Source organism: Cynocephalus volans, chromosome 3 (genome assembly GCF_027409185.1).
Source record: "Cynocephalus volans isolate mCynVol1 chromosome 3, mCynVol1.pri, whole genome shotgun sequence".
NCBI classification, from domain to species: Eukaryota; Metazoa; Chordata; class Mammalia; order Dermoptera; family Cynocephalidae; genus Cynocephalus; species Cynocephalus volans.
Genome location: NC_084462.1, coordinates 19,022,077 through 19,043,507, shown reverse-complemented (window position 1 = coordinate 19,043,507; position 21,431 = coordinate 19,022,077). Strand labels below are relative to the sequence as shown.

Here is a 21,431-nt window from a genome sequence, read left to right as displayed (position 1 = left end):
TCCAAGAGATGCTATAAGTAATTTGTTATTTTAGTAATAGTTAAGGTATTTGAATTTCTGAAGGATTTGTACGTAACTGTCGGAATAATTTGAGAGCTAGCTCTGTACAATGGCTACTCTCACCCTCCAAGTTTCTGAGCGGGCACAAAAGAGCTGTGTGGCAGGACACACACAGGACAGGAACAGGGCACGCTTGCAGATGGCAGTGCTCTGTGTGTGATGAGGAGAAAACATTGAATCTGTTGTCCTGGAGGGGAAGATGCACACACAGCTGCTCACTGAATCCAAGATGCTGCAGTCGTTGATAAGAGGCATCATCATTTTATTCATCCCCAAGAAAGAAAAAAATGCTTTTATGGATTGTGAGGTACATCCCTATTTCAGAGACAGTAAATATGAAAAATGTGTGTCATGTAACTGATTATTGGTAAATAACTAATGCAATGAGACATACATTATCAGAGAGTTATGTCAACAGCAAATAAAGCCGCCATTTTAGTGCTTCTGTGACACAAATTAGTTCACTTAATTGTCACAATTTGAGCTGATATCATTTTTTTTATCTACATTGTCTCTATTTTATGGATGTGGAAACTGAGGCTGACAGAGGCAAAGACACTTGTTCAAGCCAGTGAATGGTGCAGTACGAATGTGAACCCGGTTCTGTCTCCAAAGCCCATACAATTACACGTCACACAACACTGCCCCTCCATGTATCCCAGATGCTATGAGGCCACAGCTGAGAGAGAATCAGTCCTCTCTCTGGCAAAAAGTCCCAGAGAGTCACAGCAGAGGCAATGAGTGAGAGGAGTCTTGAGGGATATACACATTTCACTAACCAGGTGAGGTGGTACCTAGGGGTAGAAGGGCACTCATACCAAGCACAGGCACGAGCAGATGCTCAAGGGTCTGAAAGAACATGACCCAAGTCTTGCGTTGGCTCCCCCAGAAGCAATCCCTGAGACAAGGTTTGATGCCAATAGTTTATTTGGGAGGTGACAGAAACACCATTAGGGGAATTGGGAGGTCAGCTGAAAAGCACATGTTATCAAGGTAGCTCTCACTGTGGGCAACTGGAGTTTCACCCCACTGGGGAAACTCTGAAAGCCAGTGTACAACACAACCTCCGAATTATATCCCCACCCATAAGGGGTGACGGAGCGTGGGTATTTATCTGCCAGCTCCCATCAGACTCTGAGGGCTGATCCTGGGGTGTTAACCCCCAGCACTGCCAGCCTACTACAGTGGGCAAAGTTAGCTGCAGTGGCCAGAGAACACTTCCAGGAAGGAAATGAAGGTGCCAGCAGTCGGAAGTCACGCACTGAGGCAGGAAGGGTGAGGGAACATGCTGGGTTGCTGCCTTAGTGTATTCAGGGAAGAGAGCAGCCATGTAGAGTATGTAGGATTGTGTGGTATGGGGGTAGCAAGGGAGGTGGTCAAGGAGAGCATAGAGGGGAAGGTCAAGAGAAGAAGAAAGCTTATTAAGCAGCACTACATGGAGGCTGGCTGATCGTGCAGTAGTGGGGAATCAGTCACACAGACCTTTCCGCAGGCACAGTACTGCCTGGAATCAGACCTCTCTGTTCCTGTTTAAACGACAGAAATTAAGCAGTACAGCAGGGAGGTTGACAGGTGGAGTAAACAGCCAAAACTATTCTGTCTTGTCTCATCCGTATGAAATTAAAGTAATTGGGAGCCAATTTGTTTCTGCTTTCTTTCATCTGCATGTTCATATCAATAGCTCTTTTCAAAGCTCCACTGGTGACAGCCCTGTGAAATTGGTAATGTTTCCTGAGGATCCCTCCATGGTGGCTGGGCATGGGGTTATGATCTTCTGAATTGACAGAGACACTCTCTTCAGGGCTTTTCTAGTATGATCCAACCACAAAATCCTACCTGTCACGGAAAATTCTTTTGAAAAAGAGGGGATTTAAATCAATATCATAAAGAAGTGAAGTGTGTTACTATACCTTTAAAAGTCAGAGCACAGAGAGATGGTAACTCCAGAGAACACAAAAGCAATTTGCTTTGGATTCAGATATAAATGCAAAACCAAAGTTTGTAGGATAGATTTAAATATTTTAAAAAGGAATTATGATTGAAACAAACATTCTAGTTTATAGGGAGATAAATTTCTTCTGTTGTTTAAATTACCTTAAAATGTTTTAACACAATATAGTCCTGTCTAATAGAGATTTACACATTACAAATTTTAATTTTGGTTCAATCTATAATGTGCTGTGCTTATATAGCTATAGATCAACCTTGATGAAAAAGTCTTTGCAGAGAATGGGATATGGTATTTACATCTATAGCAAAACTACGGATGAGAAAAGCAGTAAAAGAACCAGCTCAGATCCCTGGTGTAGAATCAGCAATGATTTGTGACTCGAATCCTGCTTTCTCTGATACTTTTAGCACTCCTACACTTCTTTCAGAGGGGCTGATAGACTTGCTTTGCATTGTGTTTAGCAGAGTCATATTCAAGGCACAAAGCCATTGCTAATGATTTAAAGGAATGTGACATGTTCAAGGCAAACTGCCTTTTATGCAGTATTCCTTGATACCCTTACTAATTTTATAGGAAAATACAAGCTTTTATTTTTTTCTGATTTTGAAAAGTGGCAAACTGCAAAATATATTATTTAAGGAGCTATTGCTCTCTGAAGGTCTTCTTCGTATTTGACCTCTCCTGTTCTCAAGTCCCCTTATTTCCAAAGTGGAGAGACAAAGTAGAGATTCTCCTTCCTAGAATGGACTTCTGATGCACTGTCTTGTCAGCAGTGGCTACCACTGAGGAAGACAGGTCACTGCAACAGTGAGCACAGCCACTTAAGAAGAATAAATGTATGACAGTGACTGGAAAAACGAAAGGAATAAAAGTACTTGCCTCACAATTTAATGTAATCTTATCATAATCTGATAATAAATTTAGGATTTTCTTAGCCCCTATACAACACACACTTTCTAAACACCAATATTTTCCAGTATTTAGAGCTAGGCAATTTAAATGTACTTAATTTTATCTCCTTACTCTCCTTGGTTCAGGAATAGTACTTTGCCCATTTTTAGGAAGCATCTCTCTTCTCATTTTTTAGTTTAACAAAAGGTAAAATCGAATAGTTTTTAACTTTTTTCTGGGTCAAAAAATAAGAACAATAATAGAATAATTACTGAACACTGATGACAATAGCCAAGAGTTATAGGAAAGGTCAGTGGCATAGAGGCTAGGATGGGAATGTGAGACATAAGACAAGGATTTACCACTCTATTTCCCAAGCTTTATGATTGGAAATATTCATTAGAACATTTCTTGGAAGCATTCAGAACATCAACACTTTGGATTTAATGGACTTATATTCTTGGAAAAGAAGAACAGGATGAATTTGGAAGATAAGCTCAATCTCACCTCTATTTGTGAGTTAAGAATAAAGTGGGTGAGAGAGGTGTTATGTTGTTTCCACAGAAGTGTCAGTGTGGGGATGCTATCAAGGATGCTGACAATACCATTTACTGCTGCGAGCATTACCTACGATGGAAAGAAAGGCCTTCGCTGTAGCTGGCTCAAAAGCGCTCCCGCTCAGCATCGCCTCGCAGATGTATGCCCCCGTGTCCGCTGATGTTGGGTTGCTGATGGTGAGGCGTCTCCCAAAGCTGTGGAGTCCACTGGTGATTCTCACTCCATTTCTCTTCCAGTTCACACTCAGCTCTTCCACAGGCCTGTGAGAATAAAGGGCATCAGTGACAATAATTGTGAATCATGTGGATGGCGATAATAATTTCAGGCATTCAGCACAAGCTTGACAAAGCTAATTCTACCAGGAACTATGGTGAGTTGAACAATGGACATGTAAAAATCAATCCAGATATAACTCTATTCCCTTACAGCACCCATCAGCAATACATTCTGCTCAAGGGCTATTGAGCAAGGATAGCTAATTGCAGCAGCAATGGACCATAAGTGCTAATGATTCCATTTGCTCAAGAAAAGAATGTTTAAAATAAATACTACTAGGGATGCAGCTACATGGGAAGCATGATCATACAAACTTGATTCTGGAGCAAATACTAACCAGGCAGAGAACACCTAGGACTACAGAGGAGAAGTGCAATTAACTCTTTCCTTGGCTACCTAGAGGCTTCACTCCTCTCTCCTCCCTAGCTAGAATCTCAGAGGAGGCCACCCATGGCTAAATTGAAAAGCACAAACCTATTGCTATAGGAGGCTTTGGGAAAGTTGCCACATCCAGTTCCTGATCTTCCTATATGCTGTGCTTATAGTGCATCTGGACAAACAAGACCACTGTTAGAGCAGTAAGCCACATGCGTCATTGTCCTTCCATCATTCTCTCATCACAAAGTAATGACTGGTATTCCTAGGAAGAAAGCATATCTCATACCTGGCACTGGCTATGCATTCCAAGGTGATCTCACTGGACCCAGCCACCACACTTCTGTTGCCTGGGGGAACCACAATGACGGGGGCCATGGTTTCAGGTGTGTCGATATCTCCTATGGCAGAGAAAATGAAAACATCCATAGAACCCTCATTAAGTATACAAGATGGGATGATTGGAATATGACAAATGAAGGACCTTGTCAAGCCACACTGGTAAGAATTCCTGAATCTCATGATCCTACCCAAACTCTCTATGAGGAACCGTGGGGTATGGTCATTGTCACTGGACTTTATCAGGCCATAGGAGCTGGGATCTAAGCATAGCCGGTCTCCTCTGGTGGAATCCACAGCCTGTAACTAGAACTCATAGTAACCGGGAGCATTATGCTACTGCTCAGTGTATCCTGTGGCTAAGAGGCTCTAAACTGCTCAGCATTTTCCAAAATGTTTGCTGACTTTATTTACTTATTATTGATTTAAGAATTCACTTATTGAGATACCTAGTCTATCCACTACTTTCAAATTTGCAATTCTGCAAACATTTTATGTGTCAGGCACTCTGCTAGGCATGGGTATCACTGGGAAGCTGCAGACTTTCTTATTAGGGCCCAGAAGTGGCTCCCTGGAGCAAATACATTCAATTAACAAAGTGTTCAGTTTCAATCCTTTTTTTTTTTTTTTTTTGGTGACCAGTAAGGGGATCGTAACCCTTGGCATGGTGTCGCCCACACCATGCTCAGCCAGTGAGCGCACCGGCCATCCTTATATAGGATCCGAACCCGCGGCCTCAGTGCTCCCAGCGCCGTACTCTCCCGAATGAGCCACGGAGTTGGCCCTCAATCCCTTTTTCTTTTGTGAAAAGTAAATATCCTGAATCCTTCTCTGTTTTGTGAGTATCAAACTATAAGTAATTTAGCTCATACTGCTGGTGACAAGGGAGAAAAAAATATGACACATTTTTGCCACTTTTCTCTAAAATACATTTAACAGCAAAATTAAACTATCCACAGTACACTTTACTACTGCTTATTTAGGGAAAATGAAGACCAATCAAACATTTCTAGAACAGGGATTTCAATAAAGGGTGAAGATATAAGAGACTGGAAATAAAAATAAATTTAAATGACTGCAAATGCAAAATGTTTCATCTAGTACTTCATGCTGAAGAGACCTGCCACTATTGTGAGCAGCTAAGGAGAACTCTAGCAAACAAAAGGTTCTAGTGTGCCGGGCAGGCAGTGGGGTTAGGACCACTAAGAGGAAACAACAGGAAGGAGAGGACTGGCCTCTTATCAACCCTAATTTCCGAGCTCTATGTTCTGGCTTTCATGACCTAAGCAGTACATGATTTTTGTGTTGAAGGTGCAAGCAAATTCAAAAAGAAAAAGAAAAAAGCTTAATGCAGGCAGAACCAGCAACTTAATTTTTTTTAAAAAATTGAACATTGATTACATGATGTGAAGCTGATTTTCACCTATCCTTGGGTCCCCTGGAGAGCTGGGAGGCAGCCTTCACCTTTCCCAAACTCTGCCTCTGAAGCCAACCCTCCAGGGCTCCTGTGGGTATCTTCCTGCTGACACTCTCCCTCTATAAAACTGTAGAGATTGTTGGGCTGGTTATCAGATTTCTGAGGAGGTGCCAGAGTACAGACACATTCATGATGAGGCAAAGGATGCAAACTGAATGCCAATCAGATTAACAATCTCCCTCTCATCTGTGAAAGTTGCTGATAAGGAGAAACCATCTGAGAAGCTAATATTTGCAAATACTTATGAGAAGTGAAGGAGAGCAGCAGCTAATGCTAAAAGGTCGCTGAGCAAGGTGTTAATTTGGCATTAATCACTGTTCAGCCATAGTGGCAGAAGAGGAAGATTGTGCTCAGCACTTGTTGTCCCCTGGGGAGGACGGTCCCTGGTCCACTGAGTCGCCTCTTCCCCAGGCTGAGCCTATGCTACAGGCTGACCCCAGAGACTGTGCATTGGACAAGTAAACCCCTAGGCTGAGTTTACAGCCCCTCAGGGACAAGTGGAGCATATGCCACTCCATCCCGGGTTTCAGCCACAGGGATAGAAAGATGAAGCAGTCCTGAGTTTTGGCTCACACAGAATAATAATCTTTGTTTATATCACACTTTAACCACACAAAAATACACTTTTTTAGTATACTCTCACCACACAGAGTCCACAGGACAAGTTAAGTGACTTGCTCGATCCAGGGTTAGTAAACGTCAGTCTGTTCTTTCACCCAGCCTACTCACCCCAACTCCTTTGATCTTTCTAATGACAAATGCATGAACTACACAAGATACTTGTTGGAGAAGTAGAAGGTAGAAGAGATGCAGATTAAAATGTAATAGCTGCTTAAGAGTAATGGTAATATACACACAAGGTCACTGGTAAAATGAATTGGGCTTATGGAAACCACCAGAGTAAGATCAAGGTATGTAGTTCTTCTGATTGCAAAGCCATGCATTTTCTATTGAAATTGTACAAAAACATTTCAGTAAAATTGTACATTAGTGACCAGAATCCAGATATTCCAATAGCAAGGATAGTGTTCATCATAGTACATAATTCTAGTATATTTTCTTTTAAAAAAAAGTGTTTTTACATTTCAAATTCATTTTGCACATTGATTAAAAAGAACAGTACAGAGAAGCTCAAAATGAAATGGAACTGTACACCCTCTCCCAAGGCTAATTCTTCAAAATCATTTAATGCTTTACCTTGGTTTTTAACTCCCTGTCTTTAAATTATATGCTTGTGTGTTATTTCTTGATTTCCCAGTTTTAGACATCATTTATTGACTTTCTGCTATGATGGCTGAGGTTTTAGCTCACTTACACCATTTCACACATCCTCTCAAACAGTATTTTTAGTTTTTCACCTCTGTAATTTTAGAATACATATATATAAAGACATCCAAGGGTAACTTCGAAAAGTTCATGGAAAACTTTGTATCTTTTAATTCTATTTTCCATGAACTTTTTGAACTAAACTCATATATATATATATCTTTTAAACAGGGGAGGCAGTTAGAAATCCCCGGAAAACAAAAAATCTGTAGAAGAAATACAATCTTTGTATACTACCTAGCTGTGCAGTGGATAATCTTTACATAATAAATATAATATAAATACTGAATGTTTCTTTCAACTTTAGAATTAATCTATAGTCAAAAATGGAAGATATAATTATGACTATGAAACAGAATGTAAATATTATTAACCTTGATAATGCAAAAGTAAAACTACAGAAGACAGAAACAGCAAAGTGGAAGAGCAGGAGAGAATTGAAGGAGAGGGCAGCTTCCCATTATTCAACAGGGACTAAAAAGACTATTTTCAATAGCACAAGAAATAAAGGTGTGTGTGTGTTTGTGCGTGTGTATATACACATATTACTTTTGAAACTTTAAGATATAAATTTCTCTGTATCTCTCTTTATATATACAGTCATGTACTGCATATACAATGGTGGTCCCATAAGATTGTAATGGCTAAACCACATAGCCTAGGTGTGTAGTAGGCTATACTATCTAGGTTTGTGTAAGTACAATCTATGATGTTTGCACAACAACAAAATTGCCTAACGATGTATTTCTCAGAATGTATTCCTGTGTTAAGCAACACATGGCTACATATATATATATATATATATATGTATGTATGTATGTATATGTGTGTGTGTGTGTATATATATATATACATACATTTTAAAGTTACAAAGATAAATAACAAAAGAACTAAAAATACTGTTTTAACTATATTGAGAAGGATGTATGAAGTAAAGATGTGTGAGCTAAAATCTTACCCATCATGGCAAGAAGTCAATAAGTCATGTCTAAAATTGGTAAATAAGGAAATAGCAATAGACACATAAAATTAAAATATGGAGTAAGAAACTAGAGTAAAAGGTTCAAATGAGAAGAGAATGCCTTTGGCCTGAGAGTGGCGGAAACTTGCATTTCCTTGTAAGCCTTTTGTACCGTTCTCTTTAATCCACGTGCAGAAATCTACTGAGTCCACTTTAAACACAGAGACCTCCCCTTCCTGTTTAGGTTCACATAACCCTCCAATGCATTCTTGGAGAATATCCACTGTCCCCTGGAACCCACTCTTCTCCTTCTTGGCTTATGTCCTCATTTTGCTGGAGCATCTTCAAGTTATTTTCTAAGAAAAGAGTGTGTGAAAAAGGTAAATTTCCAAAGTTCGTAAATGACTGAAAGGATGATTTTATTCTACTTTCACATGTGGTTCGTTGTTTGGGCAGAAAGTTCCAAGTAGAAAATCATTTTGCCTTAGAACTTTGAAGACATTGCTCCTCTGTCTTCTAGTGTTCAATGTTACAGAGGAGAAGTCTGATATAAGTCTGATTCTTATTACTTTCAGGTGATCTTTTTGTTTGTTTGCTTTTTTATTTCTCCCTCTAAACTTTTGGGATAGTCTCCATATATTTAATATTAAAACGTGCCTAAATGTGGGGCTGGTTTTTGGACACTGTGCCAGGTACTTGATAGGCCCTTTCACTCTGGAGACGCACAATCATTTGCATTCATTCCTTCATAATTTTTTCCCCTCTGTTTTCTCTTTCTAGAGCTCCTTTTGGTTGGATTTCTGGCCCCTGGGTTGATTCAATGTTTCTCACCTTTTTCAGTTTTTTTCTTTTTTTTAATTTTGGAAAGAGTTTCTCAACTTTCTCCTGCAACTGGTCTTTTGAATTTTTATTTCAGCAACTATATCATAATTCCCACGAGTGTTTTCCCCTGTAATTATTCATTTTTCTTAGCAGCCTGTTCTTGTTTTACAAATGTAATAATGTGACATTGTGAAAATATATTTGGTCTTCATCTCCATCTCCTGGCACACAAGTCCTAAAATCCTTAGAATCTCTAAAGTGCTGTCTTTTTATATGCTAATAGATTGACCGATGGCTGGCAGCTCCTAGGTAGCTTCAGGATGGGGACTATTCACCAGAAAGACCAAGGCAGTCCCACCCCCTAACCTCCAAGGAGCGGAGAGGGGCTGAAGGTTAAGTTGATCACCAGTAGCCAATGACCTAATTAATAATGCCTATGTAATGAAGTCTCCATAAAAACCTAAGAGGCCTGGGTTTGGAGATTCTCTGGATAGCTGAACACATGGAGGTTCCTGGAGGGTGGCACATCTGGGCAGAGGATGGAAGCTCTGCACCCCTTCCTCGGTACCTCACCCTGTGCATCTCTTCATCTGTATCCTTTGTGACATCCTATATAGTAAATGGGTAAAGGTGTTTCACTGAGTTCTGTAAACTACTCAACAAATTAATTGAACCCAAGAAGGGGTTGTGGGAACCCCAATTTATAGTCAGTCAGTCAGAAGCCCAGATAAAACAACCTGTAGCTTGTGACTGGCATCAGAATTGGGGCGGGGGGGGGCAGTCTTGAAGACCGAACCCTCAACCTGTGGGATCCGAGTTATCTATCTCCAGGTAGTGTTGGAAATGAATTGAATTAGAAGCCACCCAGCTGGTGGTGTCCACTGCGGGATTGCTTGCTTGCTGCAGGGGAGAAAACCCCCATACATTTGGTCACAGAAGTCCCAAGTCAGTGTTCTGTGTTGATAATTGTGCTGTGAGGGTAGAGGAAAAACAGTTTGTTTTGTTTTTCCACACATTTGGTGTATACATACTTTTTGAAGTTTCCTCTGAGAGCTTCTCTATTTAATAATGACCTTAAAGTGTCTTTTTAATAACTTTTAGAAGATTAAAAAGCTAACTGATTACATTCTACTTTCGATTTTCATTAAATTACTTAAGAATGATATAAAAGTACTAAATGAACATCTTAATAAAGAATATACAAAAGCTAAAGAATAAGAAGAAACATGATTGACTCGACTTCATCGACAATCAGGTAGGAAACTCACTACTATTATGAAGGAACTCTAAATCCCAGAGGTCTTTTCTCTGCGATCATTCATTCTCTCTGTGGAGAACACCACTGACCTATTTGTCAGTGGTATGGGTAGGAAGTAGACTATTGCAAATACAAACTATTAATTAATCCCCCTATTTGTGGCTCTATGTCATGACTAGCCCCTTCATGAACAAGTCTGCTCTAGGTGTTTCCAAACTGAGACCTCCCCCTGACGGTCATCTCCATCTGAGATCTGCTTTCCAGATATTTGTTTTCATCCTTCATTCAGTAATCAATCCTCTCCTTTTCTTTTTGTCATTGTGGACCTAAGTCCCTTATTCCTTTCCTGATTTTTGGTGGGTTTTTAATTCTTTTTTAAGCAAGAAAAGGTAAATGAATATGCCTTGTCTGCTATTTTTAACTTGCCATGATGTCTTTTCTACTAAAATTTTTTTCTACATTCAATTTTTAGAAGAAAGCAAAAAATAATATATAAACATTTTTAAAAGAATAAAACAACCTCTTTATTTCTGTTATTACTATAGTATCTGAGATATAATAAACACTCAACAAATAGTCAATGGTTGATTAATTTATTGTAAATATTCTACAATAATGTGCTATTACCACCACCACTAACATTACCCTATCCTTCGACATCCTACATTAACAAAAACTTTTTTTAAGTGTCATATACCAATGTGCAAAGAATTATTTCCAACAAGAATGAAAACAAAGTGAAAGAAGGGAAGAGAATTCTATTTTACTGAGCTCCCATATAGCCCCTAATATTTCGCTAAATGATTTGCAAATGTTGCCTCATTTAATCAAACAACCATAAGATAGTTACTATTATCCCCCTTTCATAGATGAGAAAAATTAAGGCCTAAAGTCACATTGTTTCAAATAATAGAGAGAGGCTTTAAATCAAGGAGTGTCTTCATTCAAAGTTCATAATCCTTCTTTTACATAATGCTGTCTCCTAATAAAAACTTTGGTGTGCTCAGTTAACCAAAAATTAAATTAACTAGAACACTTCTTCCCCCAAGCATTTCCTTAATTGAGACTTTATAGTAGCGTTCTCAACTCAACAGTTCCCAAGCTGGTTTTAGGTGGTTGGAGGTAACAATGTTGAATCAAAAGAGGATTTCTGCAGAAGTCAGCAACAAATGGGCCCTAGGTAGCTTTAGAGGCAGAAAGGCAAATACTTTAGATGAAGCCTCTTTGTAGTTATGGGAATAAAGAATTCATAGCAGAGGGAAATAGAACCTAATCCTAGTCAATTTCCCCCACATGAACCTCTTTACTCACTGAAGAGGCTGAGTAGGGAGAGGTTGTCTATCTAGGTTGGATTTAATTAAAAAGTACATTTAAAGAATATCAAGTCTCTCAAACAGAAAAAAAAAAAAAAGTTCAAAGTTAACCTGAACTGCTAAGCTGTGGAATTACTACAGATAAAGTAGGATAAATGGAAAACACCCCATTTCCTTGCAGTCAAGCACAGTGCTTTAGGTGGGAGAGCAAGCACGTGATAAACAGCAAGTCATGGAAACTGGAATCAGAAGCACAACAAGGAATGATGGGAGGGGGTGGACCGAGACCCTAAAGGAAGTGAGGCAATAAAACCAGCCACATGGCTGTCTGGGCACACAGAGCATTCCAGGCAGAGAAAACAGCAATGCAGAGACCTCTATGCGGGAACACGCTGGGTGTGATGGAGGAGGAGCAGGTGGCTAGTGAGGCCGGAAGTGGCCAATGAGCAAGCAGACAGTGGGGGAGCTGGGTGATGTGGGGAACGATTTAGGTAGGGGCTTGTAGGCTGCAGTGAGAACTTTGGGCTTTATACTAAATGAGGAGGGGAAGCCACTGAAAGGTTTGGGGACAGAGGAGTTATAGGATATGACCTTGTTTTCAAAGAGTTGAACTCTGGAGATAGTGGGAAATTAATTGCAGTGGGCAAAGAAGGACACGGGGCGGTCAGCAGGTAACTGACTGAAAGAGCCCCACAAGGTGGGGAGAGGGTAGAGGAACCTAGATTTACAAAGGCAAAGTCCCAGAATTTGCTGATGGATTGGCTGTGGGGGTGACCGCTGAACTCGGGCCAGAAGAGGGACGTTGCCATTTCTGAGATGGAAAAACCTGGGGAAGGAGAAGATTGAAGGCTGTCTGTGAGGGTGAAGTCAAGGATTTGCCTATTAACTACAAGGGTCAGCAGTGACCCCAGGGTATCCTCTGTGCTTGACCTTTCACCTCTCTGCACCCAAAGTTTATTGTCCTTTCTTGTCCACACCTCTGCCTCTTAAGGAAGCTGCTCACCTCCTATGGATTAAGGAGTGGGTAGTGCCTCCCTGACTAGGGTTTCAATTTCTGCCCTAGAGTTTTAAGAGGGCTTTCGTGGGCTCAAAGCATGGCAGCCTACGGGCCAGTCCAAATGGCCCTCTGCTCTCACGCAGGCTCCTTAGGGAGCATCATGCCCCACACTGGGCTTGTGTCTGGAGTCCTCAACGGCTGGGATGGAGAAGGACACACCTTAATCATTTCCCATCCACATTTCCAAAATAACTGCTTGCTGAGCTCAATAGCAGCACTGCCTTTCCCTGTTGGACCCCACCTTCCCCAGCACTGCACACCAGATCCTAAAGGCTTTCAGCATGTTGTCTCTGGACACCCTCTTCCTGGTCCTCTCTAGACAGAGCTTCATACTTAACCCTTGGTGGAGTCTGGAATTGTCCCTGAGGACTAAAGCCAGGTACGTGACTTGCCTTGGCTACTAACACTCTCCAAACGACAGCTCATTTCATCCCGCCCATCCCCTACTCTTGTCCCCATAACCCTGCATGTCTGCCCTATCCTGCGAGCATGCAGTGTTGTCCTGATGACATGCTTAGCCTTAACTGCCAGCCCTTTCTTCTCACCTGTTCCAATCTGGACATGTGGACAGGTGATATGGGGTGTGGCTAGGTCCTGGAAGCAGACCCATGTCCCCACTTCCCACCCCCTACCCCAATCCTTAGTCCTTCCCATTCCAAGCTTCTGTGCCTTTCCCCCAGTTATCCCAGATAAAGTTCCCATGAGCCCAACAGCTGAGAGGCATAGTCATGAGAACAGTTTAGAATCCAGTGAACCTAGAAATACCATGGTTCCTGATTGTTTGGGGCACTACTTCACTTCCCTGAGCCTCATTTATAAAACAATGTCCGTTAAAAGCAAGAATTTATGTGTGCGTGTCCATATGTATGTATGAGGCTTGTCAATTAGTGCCTGACACGTAGGAAGGGCTGCACAAACTTGGTGGCTGTTAATATTATTGTGAAGCTGGGAACAAAATCCTGTTCTGTCCCAAGTTTCATCCTTCTCTTGCCAATGACATCCTCCTCACGTGGCCTGCAGGTGCTGGGGCCCCTGTGGCTGCTCTTCTCTCAGGTATGTGAAGATGAAGAATGCTAAAACCAAACTCTGAGGAAAGGCCTGCAACTCTGTTCATAGCTCAGAGGGAGGAGCCTGCACTTGGGGCTCTGAGCACAGAGGCATTTCCCCTGACACTTCTTTTCAAGATCTCAACACCTCATTAAAAAATATAGCCTTATTTCTTCAGAAAAAGTCTATGCCCTAAAGAAGTGGAATTTTCCAGAACATCTGAGAGCAAATCCTATGTTTAGGTTTGCTGTGTTAAAGCCACTATCTTGAGTGTCCTGATTCATAGCTGACTGCTCCCGGCAAATATGTCTCAGGAAATCTTTGCAGCAGCCAGCTTGAACAGGGATGAGGTCGTGGACTGTCACCTACACAACACCAGGGTTTTCCTTGTGATATACCAGAAAATAGTGAGGTCAAAGTGTGTCCTCAACCAAAATATGCTGAGTCGCATTTGCCCCGAGACACAAAACTTTCATGTAAATGTGTGCAAAATGAGCAAACTGTATGCCTTTCTTACTTGTAAGCAGATGTATTCAAAAAGGGTGGCTTTGTTACAGGGAAAAACTGCAGTGTGACAACTGCCACAAAGTATAAGATTAAAAAGAATATCCAGGTTTTTACTTCTTCCTGTGTCTATATCTATAGAGTTTTTATTTTTGTAAAAAAACAACAATAAGAACAAAAAAAGATAACAGGTAGGAGGGTTCTGGTCAAGATGGCGTAATAGACAGTTCCCAGCGTCACTCTCTCCCACAAATCAACCAAATTTACAACTATAAAAATGTAACATCAGCCAAGCTGGGGCTGCTGGAGCTCAGGAGAAGAGGAGGAGAGACCTACAGAGTTCATGAAGGCTGGAGAAACTATGATGAGAGAAAGAAAAAGCTGCTTTGAGCATTTTGGGCCACAGCTGCTTTAAGGCTTGAGCTGATGAGCACATGCAGCAGGAGCCGGCAGGAGCTGCAGCTGTGCCCTTCAGATGGAGGTACTTGGAGGCAGCAGGAGAGAAGAGGGCCTTGGCAGCCGCCAGGACAGCAAGACCACTAATAGGGTTCCCATGGACCCACGTAGGAGCAAGGAGCCAGAACAACTGAAAAAAGGGAACCATTCAGGGCTGGTGAGTCATCGCAAGGGACCAGTGCTGGGCCCATTCCATGGGAAGTGTTTGGAGCATGGGCGGTGGGTGAGATGGGAACACTGGGAGAACACCAGGACACAGCAAGGACAGATGACCTGCCCTCCAATCAGCACAGGACCACTCAGAGGAGACTGGTCAGGAATGCAGAATTGCATGGGGTGCAGTTTGATGAAAAAACTCAGGCCCAGATCAGAGATTCTACAGAACACAGATCCGCCAGGTCTCTGGAGAGCCGGAAGTACTTATAAGCTCAACCATTAAACCCTGAGCTGCACAAAAAGCCTTCCCTAGGGAAACAGCAGCAAAGTAGCAATTTAAACAACCACACAGCTCAAGTACTGGTTCCCACAGGAAGTTCCCCCATGTTAGAAGCAAAGGACAAAAAATTAGTTCTGGCCCAGGCACACCACCAGCACCTTGGGGCCTGCCTGAGACCAGAAGCTTGGATCTGGACACCGGAGCCCACTCCCACTTCCAAGCAAACTGCGCCAGTGCCTCAGGGCCAGCCCAGGGACCTGAGGCATGGAGAAAGGGACTGGACCCCTATCCGACAACCAGGCACAACAAGCCAGCACCTCAGGTCCTGCCCAGTGACCCGAGGCATGGAGCTGGGGATGGACCCTCCTCCCACAACCAGGCATTCTACGCCAGCACCTTAGGGTCTGCCCGGGAATCCGAGGCAAGGAGAAGGGGAACGGATCTCTCTCCCACAACCAGGCACACCGCACCAGTGCTTCAGGGCCTGCCCGGGGACCCAAGGCATGGAGAAGGGGACAGGACCCCTCTCCCACAACGAGGCAAACCAAGCCAGCACCTTGGGGCCTGCCCAGGGACCCAGGGCATGGAGAAGGGGACCGGACCTCTCTCCCACAACCAGGCACACTGAGCCAGCACCTTGGGGCCCACCCAGGGACCCAAGGCATGGAGAAGGGGACTGGACCTTTCTACCACAATCAAGCACACCAAGCCAGTGCCTCAGGTCCCATCCAGGGACCTGAGGTACGGAGCCAGGGATCAGACCCTCCTCCCACACCAGGCACAAAATGCCAGCACCTCAGGGCCCACCTGGGTACCCAAGGCATGGATAAGGGGAACAGACCCTCCTCCCACAACCAGGCACATGGTGCCAGTGCCTTGGGTCCTTCCCAGAGACCCGGGACCTGGAGAAGGGGACCGAATCCCTCTCCCACAACCAGACACACCAAGCCAGCTCCTTGGGTCTTGCCCAGTGACCCGAGGCATGGAGAAGGAGGCTGGCCACCCCTCCCACAACCAGGCACATGGCACCAGTGCCTTGGGGCCTACCCAGGGACCAGAGGCATGGAGAAGGGGACCAGACACACCGCACAACCAGGCATACCACCAGTGCCAAGGAGCATACCAAAAACAGCACCTCCATGTGGGTGACCCCCCACAGCCACCACAATAACCATGGCTGCTGCAAAAGTGGCTAGACACCTCAACCACCATGCAGATGGTCCACCAGCCAGTGGAGTGCATTCACACAAGAAGAGTCACCAGCAGAGACAAAGAAAAGAAGAGGATGTCTCTTTCCACAAAACCTACTTCAGAGTGACAGAAGAAGCATCTGCTCTATGATAATATTGGGGGACCTGATCACATCTCTCAGCATTGGACAGATCATCTAGGCCACAAATTAACAGAGTAACCATTATTCTTTCCGAAGGAGAGAAGAAATCTAGGGCAATTAAAGGGGGGAGGGGGAGGAAATGGGGGATGGGGAGAGATTGGACAAGGGGCATAAAGAATAATTATGATTTGTAACAATATATATGCTAGTAATATTGATTTAATCAACATATTTCAATGTTCAACCCCAAATTTTGTTTATACATATAAAAATATGCATAATCGATTTTGATTCAATAAATAAATTTTAAAAAATAAAAAATAAAAAATAAATAAAAAAGATAACAGGTAACGGAGTCTACAGGACCATTTAAAACCTCAAAATCTTCTTGCTCCAAAAACAATTGGTCTAAAATTTGTAGAAACAAAAGAGAAAAATAAGATTGAAAACAAACCACGGAGTAAAAGGCCCTTTTTAAAAAGCTCAATGTTGAGCATAAGTTCTTTGGCTTATTTTAAATCTTTTTTCAACATTTGGTAATAATAATAATATATATAATTGCGTTGTCCAGATGAAATAACAAAAATGTTTTAAAATTTAGGCAAGTGGTTATCTGGACAGAACAAGAAGTGATCACTCCCGAGCCAGTGCCACAGGCTCTCATTTCACTGTAGCATCATTATGTGTCAGAAGTCCTGTCCACCTCTTGAAATAAGGAGAGACATATATGTTATTCATCTCTGCACTTAGCAAAGTGCCTAGATTACAACAGCCCTTCTATAAGTACTTGTTGAATGAAAGATTAAGTCTTGCCCAAATATAACATGATTATTATTATCATTATCATTACAGGATGATAATGACAGTAACAACTGCCTCTTATATTGACTACACGATGGCAGGCACTGCACTAGTGCTGAGAATACAAAGTTTAGATGGATGAGGTCTGCATCATCAAAGAGGTTTGGGTTTAGAAGAGGAAAATGACCACCTTCACAGAGCAAGTACAAATACATTGTTGTGGGGGCTATGAGAGGCACAGAGAAAGGATATGGCAGGACACAGTGAGTGGGTGAGATCAATTCTTCCAGGGGGAATTAGGAAAGGCTTGAGCAGGAAAGATGGATAAGTATTCACCAGGCAGATGAGGGAAGGAAAGGCATTTTGGGAACAGAGAAAAAGGTGGGAACCAGTTTAGCCCATTTGTGAAAATGCAAGAGTTCTTGATGGTTGAGGGTCAACTGGGGTCTGGGGGTGGCCACAGCTGGCCACTGTGGAGGTAGGCGGGCCATGCTGAAGACTTTGGACTTTATCCAGAAAGGAGTGGAGAGTCACTGAAGGACGTTTTGAGGAAAGTAAGGATCAGGCTTGTGTACTGTCTATAGTGTGTGAGAACAAACTGTAAGGGAGACTAGAGACGAAGCCTACCACAGGGTTTGGGCACAAGATAGTGAAGCCTGACAAGTCAAGGTGGTAGCAATGAGGATGAAGAAAGTGAGGGGGTGAGTAAGAGAGACTATAAGGAGGCAAAAAGAAGGGCTGGAAGGAACGGAGAGACCTAAGACAGCTAGCTTCTCTCCAGGTCTCTGGCTTGAGTGGTTTGGTAGTGGTTCACCCCCATCAAGGGTGAAAACCTAGAAGAAAGAACAGGACTGCGGATGGTAGTGCTGGCGTGTCAGGATGGAGAAGAAGCCTGCACTTCATGTGAGGTGCCTGTGGGGTATCTGCGGGTTCAGGGGGCACTGGCTGGTCATCAGCCTGGGGGTGGGGAGTGAAACTAGGAATCAATGAGACCACCTCACGAGAGCATGAACAACAAGAACTAGAGACAGGCCTTGGAGAGAACCCCAGGGAGCACTGACTTTTAAAGAGTAGGCAAAGGAAGTCCACTATGGACAGTGAAAATAGGTGGCCAGAGAAGTGGAAGAAGGAAGAGAAAGATGGTATGAAAGCTAAGGAAAAAGGCTATTCCTTTTTCTAAATGGACAGGAATTCCCATATATAAAATCAAGGCTACTTCTGCTCAATTTTTGAAGATTAATCTTTGAGTTTACCTTGTAGGATGACTGCTAAGGAATGCAGAGCTATATATAAGTAAAACTCCTGACCTTCACCAAGAAGGGTTTCACTATACCACAAAACACATTATAGAACTTGAGTCACTCTTTTGTTCAGTTCTATAGCTCAGTTTCTGCAAACAGGCTGGCTCCAGCAGTCCTCAACCTGCTTTCTGACAAAGAAAAAAGCAATAATTGGTCAATGTTCTCTGAATCTTGACCTCCCCCCACACATAGCAAGGCACACTGGTGTTCTTTTGGGGGGATAGTTGAAAAAAGCTCCAAGACATTTCACTTAAAGAAAATCAGGTGGATTTTTCTGCTTATCAGTTGCCTTTGAAACCACATGTAGTCTGTCATCTTTCTCTGCATTATTAAAATGGCTGGGCAAAGGGATTAAGTGCTTTCCTGTCTGCAAAAGTGTCTCAAAGCAACAGGTATGTCTGATCTCTTGCCACCACGGGGAGCTGGCATCTTGATAGCTCACACTGTAACTCTGAACCCCCCAGGATACACAGTTTTTAAGAGACTTAGTTATACATATACATATCCAAGAATCCACAGATTTTTTTTCCCCATTAAACTGGGTAACAGTGAAAGATATGCAGCGGCATGCAGCCCCAAGTCATTCCCCAGCACTCCAAGGGGTGAGTTTCTTCCTGAGGCAGAACTTGGGCAATTTTGAGACACACTTTACTGTGAAAATTGAAATAAACAGTACAATTTCCTTCATCATAGTAAAAATCATGTTCACTAAATAGAAAATTCCTCCCACCTTTTACTTTCTCCAAATTCACTTTTTTTATACTCGCCCAGCTCCTGAACAGGTGAAACTGGTTATAAATTTCTGGACTGATAATTTGTCATGTGTGGAGGTGTCTAAGGAAAATTTTCTATTCTTTTAAAAGCTGTCTCCTTTACAGTTCACCGGCCAGAACCCAATCACAAACGTCAAAAGTGTTATGACAGAACAGTGAGAGGGGATCGAGGTGTATGGGATGGGAGAGGGTTCCCCTGTGGACAAACCCAGTTCCACGAGTTCTAGCTGCTCCCTAGAGATGGGTATGCACTGGCTGACTGGATTCTCCTTGTTTACCATCCAACAGTAGGAGGGAAAGAAAAATGGCCGGAAATACAGCAGTATTTCCCATTTACAATTTTATCTTTACATGTATTTCCATTTTTATCTCAACGCACTTCTGGACTTTTCTATTGACAAGAGATGATAAATAAAATAATATGACAATTTGGCAAACAATCCAGCAGTTTCTTTTCTTCTCATTTATAACTATTTGAAAACGTGCACATTTGGAAATGAATGGAATGTAACAAAGAATGTATTTTAATCGGCTTTTTACTGGACAGAAACAAATGAAGGTGATAAAAGACAGTTCTACAGTTGGCTTATTTATTTATTTATTTAGAGATGAGCACAAATTGATAAACCATAAAATAGGAGTGTGGATTTAGGAACCGCACGATTAAACACTAGAGTAATCCAAATATCTGATTCAAGAGACAACAGCTGAGAACCTGCTTTTTATTTAAACATATAAACGCATGATCTATCATTTAATAGTAGAAGAACTATAACCAACAGAAAAACTGGGACTATATGCAGTTTGGGTAGACAAAGGGGTAAGAGGATTTTTTCCCACAAGATTAGGTCAATTTTCCAACTGGAATTCTAAAATTACTGAGAATGTAACTAGGCACAATAACAGTTACTTTTAGCTTCACTAAGAAATGCCCTTGAATAATTTTGCTGAGTGGAGCAGCGTGAAGCCCACGCCCACCAGGGCAATTGAGGCCCATCTGAGACTATTAGCAAGGACAATGGGAAACTGCAGGGCACACTGGCAAGGGCCTTTGAAGCCTTGGCCCTCCTGCACCTCAAATTCTAGGAGCTTCATGGCAGAAAGTTCTTTTCAAAGTTGAAATGAGAGACACAAAACATTCAGGGGCTGTTAGTCTAAGTGGCAAATATTCTTAGATCTGTGGGACGAGCATCTTTGCATTTAATAAACTGGAATGGAGGGATCAAAACCAAGTTCTGATTTTTTTTTTAATGAACATAAAACCATCATTTTAAACCCGATGTTTAAGAAGAGTGGTGAGGACACAAGCTACACTGGCCCAGTGATCTCCTCTCCACAGGCTGGATGGTTCTATGACAAGACCCATCCCCCTTCTCTGCTTTGTTTTCCCCATGGCTCTCAACTCCATCTGACTTACCACTTGTTATGCTGTTTGTTTTGTTTATGTCTGTCTCTCCCCACTGGAATGTAAGACCATTGTTAAGGGACGCCCCAACCCCTACTGACCTTAACACATGCATTCTGCTTCTGTACAAGTCACTTGCTAAAATAAATGGGGGAATAAACAGAGTAGCATGGCCAACGCCATTTTAGGCGGCTCTGCCATTTTAGCCTGGAAAGTCCCTATGGGGAATCCAGGGTGGGGAGGGGCTACAGGGCTACCCACAGAATTAGCTTATGTACGGCTGGCTTGCTTGCATTGGCTAGATTGTGTCAGGTGCGAAAAATTCCCACCTAGCTAAAATAAAAGCTGCGAGAGGTTTCAACTCCGGGCTGGGCTTCTCGATTGGCCTGCGTAGCCCTGGCTGCCAGAAATAAACTCTTTTCCTTTTCCTATCACCTGGTTCTCATGGGCAAATTTCTTTTACCTGTTGGACGTTGGCCATAACATTTGGGGGCTCGTCTGGGATCCCTTAAGCCTCTCGAGAACTGTCCTTTTGGCCCTGGGACTTTTTGGATCTCTAGGGGGGAATTCCTGAAAAGACGTTCTTCAGCCCCAGAGAGACAAACCCACGGCAGGCGCTATTGAATTTGGTGAGTCGACTCCTTGGTTGGGAAAAAGGCTAGGCTGGACACAGGTGGAGACGCCTCTTTCCCTGGATCAAAAGAGAAATAG

General features: G+C 42.6%; 1 protein-coding gene across 1 annotated transcript in view; it reads right to left on the bottom strand.

The window, feature by feature from the left end:
• Positions 1-21,431, bottom strand: part of SDK1 (sidekick cell adhesion molecule 1) — a 983,203-nt gene that overhangs the window by 263,615 nt on the left and 698,157 nt on the right. Inside the window, exons 6-7 of the mRNA XM_063090679.1 lie at positions 4,401-4,512; positions 3,530-3,720 (exon numbers count right to left, since the gene is read on the bottom strand). Coding sequence (XP_062946749.1) covers positions 3,530-3,720; positions 4,401-4,512 — 303 coding nt within the window. The remainder of the gene's footprint in view (positions 1-3,529; positions 3,721-4,400; positions 4,513-21,431) is intronic.